This window comes from Barbatula barbatula, assembly GCF_947034865.1.
Source record: "Barbatula barbatula genome assembly, chromosome: 2".
NCBI classification, from domain to species: domain Eukaryota; kingdom Metazoa; phylum Chordata; class Actinopteri; order Cypriniformes; family Nemacheilidae; genus Barbatula; species Barbatula barbatula.
The window spans coordinates 1,152,937-1,161,185 of NC_136767.1; the positions used below are offsets into that span (position 1 = coordinate 1,152,937).

The 8,249-nt window shown below is 38.4% G+C and overlaps 2 protein-coding genes across 2 annotated transcripts in view; one reads left to right on the plus strand and one right to left on the minus strand.

Annotated features, from left to right (window-relative positions):
- specc1 (sperm antigen with calponin homology and coiled-coil domains 1) overlaps positions 1-2,553 on the minus strand; it is a 64,279-nt gene extending 61,726 nt beyond the window's left edge. Inside the window, exon 1 of the mRNA XM_079449147.1 lies at positions 2,485-2,553. The gene's annotated coding sequence lies outside the window, so the exon portion shown is untranslated. The remainder of the gene's footprint in view (positions 1-2,484) is intronic.
- A 66-nt stretch (positions 2,554-2,619) lies between these two features.
- Positions 2,620-5,364, plus strand: timm22 (translocase of inner mitochondrial membrane 22 homolog (yeast)). The gene is made up of 4 exons (XM_079449186.1): positions 2,620-3,586; positions 4,018-4,214; positions 4,630-4,702; positions 4,899-5,364. Exons 1-4 carry the CDS (start codon positions 3,328-3,330, stop codon positions 4,973-4,975), a joined length of 606 nt encoding a protein of 201 aa, XP_079305312.1. The 5' UTR covers positions 2,620-3,327; the 3' UTR covers positions 4,976-5,364.
- The last annotated feature ends 2,885 nt before the right edge of the window (positions 5,365-8,249 follow it).

Consider the following 8,249-nt stretch of genomic DNA (forward strand, 5'->3'; position numbering starts at 1 on the left):
AACTGGGCTGTTGCTGCTCCCCTAAATGATCAAAATCTGAAGTACAAGCCTTAGTGCCGTCACAGTAAAGTGCATGGATATTGAACAGAGAATGAGTTAAACACCCCAATTATACATTCATTAAATATTTAAATATACATTAATTGCTGGTATGATCTTATGAAGTTATGAATAATGCTACGAAGAATGTTATTGTTATTCAAATGTACTACCATAGGAGGGAAAATAAATACTATTGGAGTCAAAGGGGGATGAGATCTGTTTGGTTACTGACATTCTTCCAAATATCTTTCTTTGTGTTCCTCAGAACAAAGACATGTATACAGGTTTGGAATAACCTGAGGGTGAGTAAATGATGACAGAATATACATTTCTGTGTGAACGTTCCCTTTAAATATGTATCACTTCAGATATAGATGTATTATAATATAAATCGCTTTATCTAGGACAGCGTGTTCTAGAGACGTCAGCTCTCGAAGACACACTTGCTACTTCCTTTGATGGTTTATCCAGAAATAAAAACTTAAGGGTGTAATTAACTACAAATAGCTACACTCTGAGTGAACTGGTGAAGTTTTACATTGCCTGTTTTAGCTGCATTTTTGCGGTTGGTGAGAGAAGTATGAAGGTTTTCAAATGAAAAATAACTACTTGCTTCCACGACTGCCTACACAGTGGAAGCCAGTTCCTTCTAGAGTATGGATTCAAAGCTCATCTGGATTCTTGGTTGTATACAAAACTGGCAACTATCCCTGATGGACCAACCCTACACTGATCAATAGCCTACAGCTGGAAAATACTTAACCATTACGCAGCACCATTAAATGGGAAGTTCCCCAAAAATCAACTTTGTGTGATTTTTACTCACCTACATGACGTTAAACATGTTTAGAGAACTTCCGGCGTCTTGAAGATATTAAGGTGACATCCGAGAGATTTCCAGGCCTCCTCATAGACATCATGGTGTCAGTTTTTGCCAAGGTCCAGAAAAGCACTAAAGACATCGTTAAATTGGTCCATCCGCACATAATGGCTCAGTTGAATTTCTTTGAAGAGACGAGAATTCTTTATATGTGAAAAACAAACCAAAATACAGACTTAAATCGATATAATCTCCTCTATCTTGTCAGTGTATGGTGCGCGTTCGCGAGAGCACTTCTTCGTCTTCTTCTTGGACGAGAGCACTTTTCCACGTCGTGAGTCAGAGCGCCGGCGTCCAATAGGGGCACGACCCATGCCGTGTTCGGTGCACAAACCTTATACGCATGCTCTCGTCCTAGAAGAAGACCTAGTGCTCGCGTACCATACAATAACAAGACAGAGGAGAATATGTTTTTCACATATCAAAAAAATCTCATCGCTTCAATAAAAATCATGTCTATGAGGAGGCCTGGAAATCTCTCGGATGTCACCTAAATATCTTCATTTGTGCTCCGAAGATGCCGGAAGTTCTCTAAACATGTTTAACATGTTTTAAACATGTGAGTAAAAAAACACACAGGGTTGATTTTTGGGTAAACTGCCCCTTTAAGATGTATGACAGCAGGATGATCCTGGTTACCACACTAACCAGTCCTTTAAATGTGTTTTAACATTCCTGACTGCCTTTTTATGAGAATATGTTCAGTTGCTGATACAGTTATATTAAACACTTAAGCTTTGTGGTCATATCATAACGCGTGAGCCATTAGTTTGCCTTTAGGAATCTATTAAAATACAAACAGCAACTTCTCACAGACGCCCCACAGTTAAATCAAGAGATCTTGTGCTACCGTGGCACGACACCATAACCAAAAACAAATGTTGGGACGAAAAGACTGGATGTGCTCCAAAACACACAAGTGGAAGTTTGCCTGTGCTATTTAATGATGTTATGGGATATGTTTCAATAAAAGACCTGTTTCACAAACATGATTCTTATAGATAAATATAGATTTTGATTTCCCCTCACTCTGTTATTCAACATCACTGTCATTCAAATAAAATGAGGAGTAAACGAACATAAAATAGGAATCTTTTTATATAAAAACAACTATTAAATGTTTTCTCTAAACATTCAGACTAGTGAAATGAAATAGACCTCTGACAGAGTTTACAAACAGCACGATCGTGACAGAACTACTGCAGTATGTCACACACACCACCACGACCCATAGGAATCACCGAAACGTCACGCTAACAGAATAATCTTAATTTAATATTTAAAATAATATTAATGAGCCTTAATTCGACCACTGTTCGTCTACATCACAATTGACGGGTGACGATCTCATAAGGCTCGTCGTTGAAAACAGCAGCTCTCTCGCTCGCGCTCGCAACACGAAAACGGCCGTTGATAAAAGTGCGGGGAAGTACAGTGGATTTAAGAAGTGTGACAACTATCAATGCTTTCGCGACACGATACAGTTGTTAAACCCGCGTTCTCGCAGCGACACTAACGTGTTTTACACGACATAATAATATCAAAATGATGCGGAGACTCACCTGTTCCGTGCTTCTAAAGAGCGACGCGGTTACTCTCTGAGGAAAATGATGCTCTCTCGCGTCAGTTCCAACGTCTCCAGCAGATGGAGCGCGCGACATTTTGGTGCATTGAGCGAAAGGCACGCTGGGTAATGTAGTCACATTTGGTTTGCTATGGATTTAATGGGCGCGTTACAGCTAAAAATCATTTTTGGTTTCATATAAACCCACAAACAGGAAAAGCACACGTTTAAAACAACAATAGACCGGGACGTTATATTCTGTTGTCGTTGTATAATTATTATGTAGATTAATTTGAATTGATCTTGATGAGATGCCAGTAGTTTCTCCTGGAAAGCAATTTAACGTCAAATTAATGGTTAAAAAATGGTTCGGGCTTAAAAAAATGCAGATCGTAAATCAACACATATAGGACACTCGTAACGTGCAATACACTGCAATATGCAAAGGTCACCTCTCTTTGTCGAATCTGCGGAACCGGTGTTGAGTTATTTTTACATGTTACAAATAAGGCGTTTAGAATGCGCATTTGTTTATTTTATTAACCTTTATTTTTCCAGCAAGGTCCCGTTGAGATTAAAATAAATCTCTTCTTCCAGGGAGTCCTGGCCAAGATGACCGTACACAAACTTCGCATAAACATTAAACACACAAAACAAATTCCAAACAAACAAAGCTAAAGAAAACATGTCATGTGAAATATTCGTTTCGTCCCAATTGTGGCACGAAGTCAGTCATTTGTATTTCACGTGACAAAAGCATTCAACTGTTTTTAATGCAAATATTAGCGAATGTGCTTTTGCTTACGTCAGTTTGCGCTAGTTGTTGCAGCACGCTTCCAACATGGCGGCGCCCGAAAAGAGCAGAGATGCTTCTGTCACAGTCACCTCTGGTCAGTCGGCAAGTGTCTCACCTGCTGAAAATGTTTCGCTGCAGTATAGTCTTCTTTTGGAGCACCTCATCGGGGACAAAAGACAACTTAAAGACTTGAACCCGACCGTGATGGGCGCAATGCCGAGTCCTCACAAAACGAAGGAGCAGAAGATGATCGAGAAGGGCATGGAGAGCTGCGCTTTCAAATCACTGATCGCGTGTGTCGGAGGTATTTCACGTGACAGACAGTTGAACACGTTTTAACACGTTTACATTAGAATGCATATTAAACTGCCAACATATAGGTGCCACCATCAAGTATGTGTCGTCATTTCTGACAGGCAGCACGCCACTCATTGTTGGGACTTCAGTTGGGATGTATGAACGTATTGAGTTGCTACGGGTGATCTACAGTTTACATTTATTTGACACTTTGTGGCATCTTGAGGTTAACATATGGAGTGATGCTCAACCCGGCAGTACACTGCAAGGACCACTTGAAATGCTGCTGAGTTCATATTATAATGTCAATATTAAAAACCATGAAGTTGTGGAAGAACTAGATGCTGAATGCTCCCAGTCCCAACATGACATTTTGCTGTAATTTACAACCACAAATATGTTATAATGTGTTATAATTCACGATTTCCTCTTTTCTAGGGGTTGTGTTGGGAGGTGCTTTCGGGGTCTTCACAGCCGGTATAGACTCTAACGTTGGATTTGATCCTAAAGACCCTTTAAGAACCCCCACAGCAAGGGAGGTCCTGAGAGACATGGGACAGAGAGGAATGTCGTACGCTAAGAATTTTGCCATTGTGGGTGCTATGTTTTCATGCTCGGAGTGTATCATTGAATCAGTAAGTATCTTTGTTTATCAGTCGGACCGTCTTGAAGTCATTTCTGTTATCCAGTCATATGCATTCCTTGACGGCATGGTATATTCATTACATTAAAAGGCAGATGCTGTGATGTTGTATTTCCCCTTATAGATAATACTGTTCTGTCACTGTTTGAATTGTCACTCAGACGTGCAATAAACTTACGTAGACAATTATACGGTATGTTCTTAAAAGAAGTATGTTAGCAGGTTTTGCTTGTGACTTCACTTGAACTAATGGCTCCACCTAGTGGTTCTTTATTTGAAGGTGCCAAAGTGTTCAGTAAGAGATCTGGTGGTGGTTCTGTTGCAAGCAACACATCTTGCTTCTTCCCTTGGATATGTTTTGGTCAAGGATTGTTTGTCTAAGGAATTGTCTTTTTTCTCTCTTCTAGCATCGTGGGAAGTCTGATTGGAAAAATGCAGTTTATAGTGGCTGTATTACAGGAGGCGCCATTGGATTCAGAGGTATTTGATTTTACTGACTGTTCAGTAGATTACCTGCATAGTTCCTTCTGTTTTCTTTCTATCAGAGATCCTAATTTCTAGGAAAAGATGTAAATATTAGAACAATTAAACATTTGAAATGAGCTTTACGCGATTGCTTTGTTTCTTGTGATTTATAATGTATTAGTAAAGTTAAGATCTGTTTTTAATTCACCAGCTGGTCTTAAGGCTGGAGTTCTGGGCTGTGGAGGTTTTGCCGCCTTCTCTGCTGCTATCGAGTACTACCTCAGATGAACATCAGTATCGGGACTCTTACACCGAATGCTGTGTTGAGTTCTACACGGTGTGATGGAACACACAGAGAACATTTTCAGAGCAATCTTCTGTCTTACTCATCCCAGTTCCGATTCCAACAGAAGAGGATTATAATGCTCTGTTGTCTGAGCGGACCAATGCGATGACAAACCCGAGCAGAAATTTTGTACATTGTTTTAACGGAAGATGTGCGGACATAAAACAAACCATCTGATGGTGTACGTCACCCTTGAGTACTGGACATTATTTAAATATTTTGACAATGTTCAATGAATCGGTCTTCCTAGAAACTGTTTCTTGGTCAATGACCCCTGACATGTTTTGTGTGTGTGAATGACTGTTTCTTTCCATTAAAGTTTGTCCAAACAGACATGATCGTGTGAAACAAGATCAAATCTACAGCAGCACATCTCGGCTCCGAACACTACCACCATTACTCTACTGTTGTAGTGTTCTGGTTAAATATGGTACAGCTTCTCAATAAAAAAAGACCAATGCATTGAAAGGATTCATCAAATCAGATTTATTTTCTCCAAAGTGGTGTTTGGATTCACAAGCTTCAAGAAAATAAGCTGAATCAAGTGTTTATATTAGATTCACTCTAAACCCCTTTCTAAAAGGGGATTTATTTAAGCCTACAAACAAACAGACAACCTAGATATGAAATTTGATGTGAAAATAAACAGGTTATCAAAAATAAGAGGCAGGGAGTGCTAAAGGTTGTGCATTAGAAAACCTGTGTATTTGAGGCCAAGCTGACAGAGAGGAAGTGAGTTGTCCTCACTAGGAAACAGATAATGCAAGCATGCTTTCTGGCTACATCCTAGTTTTCTGAAAGGTTTCCTTCCCCAGCAACATCTATGCAAGAGTTAATTTTTATCGATGGAACCAAGGAATGCATTTAAAGACGAGTACATTTTGATTCTGAACTGTTAAATCCATGCAAAATCAAAGCAGATCCGTGATCATGGATTTAACCTGAACGAAGTGAAACCCACGCTGTCTGAGGAACAATACATACCTGCAGATTATCTTAGTTACTTTCTAAATAGGCAAATATGAAGATAAAACACAGCAAGCATACTTCATAACTTATAAAATATTAAGACTCGGAAGCATGTTTGAAGGACAAACGTAATTACATTTAAAGCTCAAACTAGCAAATAAAGGATTAAAGTGTAATTTACACTATGCCTGATTATTAAGATGTCTCCAGTGAAATGTACTTTGATTAATAAGAAATAAAAGTGTGCAGAAGCGGTCACAACCTATAAACACCACCTGCCCAGAGCTCTTGTTTACGGAGCACACAACGCTAATACAAGGCACTGTATTTATGATATTCCAAACACAATTTTTCTGGGAAAAACCTTTCTAGATAATATACATCCTGGCATTTTTCAAATCGAGTTATCTGCATATGTTTTCCGGCCTTTCGTTCTTCTGTTACATCCATTTCGAAGAATCAGGCAAACTGAAAGTCCATCAAAAGGAGAGAGTCCCATCTGGTTTGATATGTTTTAAAAGCAGCTAAAAGCAACTCCAACAATAAACCCGCCAATCCCTAACGTCTGTCCTTCATTTCAGACATCAAACCATATTTGTCAACAAACATGTTTGGGTCATTTTTGACCTCAAAATCAAACAAAAAAATAAAAATTTGCTTAATAATAGAATAAATATTTCTGCAATTATTACTATGACTGTTTCACATTATTATGAGAATCACCATTAAGAAAAATTAAAAGATCTGTAAAAGTGACAGTTCACCCAAAGGAATCTGTAATCCTTTCATCACCCTCTTGTCATTTTTGACTTTCTTCCGCAGAAGATATTTTGAAAAATGTTGTTAACTGGCCCCATTGACTTTTGTGTTCCTACATTAGAAGTGAACGAGGTTTGGTAACCTATATTCTTCAAAATATCTTCTTTTGTGTTCTGCGTAAGAAAGAAAGGTTTGAAATGGCAGGAGGGTTGTAAATATTGACAGAATTATATTAAATGGGTGAATTATCACGAAGTCTCATGGAAAAAATGTCACGAAGCACAGAGTATCGTTTCTAAAACTAGTCTTTTTCTTGTCTTTTTCATGCAAAATATGATATACTTTTCTTTTGTTCGATTTTGGGATTAAACGACCTGTACGTTTTCGTACGATTCATAAGATTTATACATCAGTTACACAGATACGAAATCAAACATTCTTGAAAACATAGTGTCAGAGACTGAAGAATGCCTGAGCCAAGCACAAAGATTGTAGATATATGACCTTTTCTTGACAGTAAAGTGAGGGAGACGCAATTCAAGACAGATTTTTCACTTTTCCAGTGCTGAATAAAGTGCCATGACAGTCTTTGGTCTACTAAAGCCGGAGGTTGTGAAAATCTAAAGCCATGTTGGAAAGCTCTGAAAGAAAACCAAAAATCAACAGAGGAAGCATTTATCATGTCTTTATAGAAATCTTTTTAAACGGTCTCATCTTTCAGGTCTGAATAATATTGAATCATTGATGAGAGCTTAACCAAACCCTGAGCTGAGAGGAGGCTTCGTTCATATGATTAAAAGCATCACACCGTCCCTGTGATTTAAAGGTTAATAATGCCTTAAACACAAGGTAACTTTCATGTTTTCAAACCTCTAGCTTAAAGTCTGTTCATGTATTATGAAATTGTGTGTGTATATATATATATATATATATATATATATATAATACTTGTATATTGGCTATAAAATATTATGCAACACGAATGAAATGCAAACGAAAAACACTGGCCTGTGAGAGAATGAGATTAAGGTTAAATGAAGTAAGCATTAAGCATTGACCAGCCAAGCACACACAGACTTGTTCAAATGATGATGAAAAGCACACACAGACACACTATTGAAAGCTAAAGGATAGCTAAACAAAAAATAAGAACACGGCATGCATTGAGCGAATATATCACCAAAATGCATCGCAGCCCAAAGAAACCGGATGGTTGTGAAGCAGCAGCATGAAAGACCGCATAGTTACTTTTGAAAAGTACCAAACCTTTAAAAAGGCAAAGCGGAAAAGCGTTCACTGTCTTTCAATCCAGCAAAGACCCTGTTCAGCCTCAGAGTGTGAGCTGAGAGCTTATGCACACTGTTATATAAGACATCTCTCTTTAGCTCGCACACACACTTGCTAGACCCGAGTCCAGTTTGTTTTAGAAATGTGCTAAATAAGAGTGTCATAATAAGCGATGCATTAATCCGACAGCTCTGCACTTTA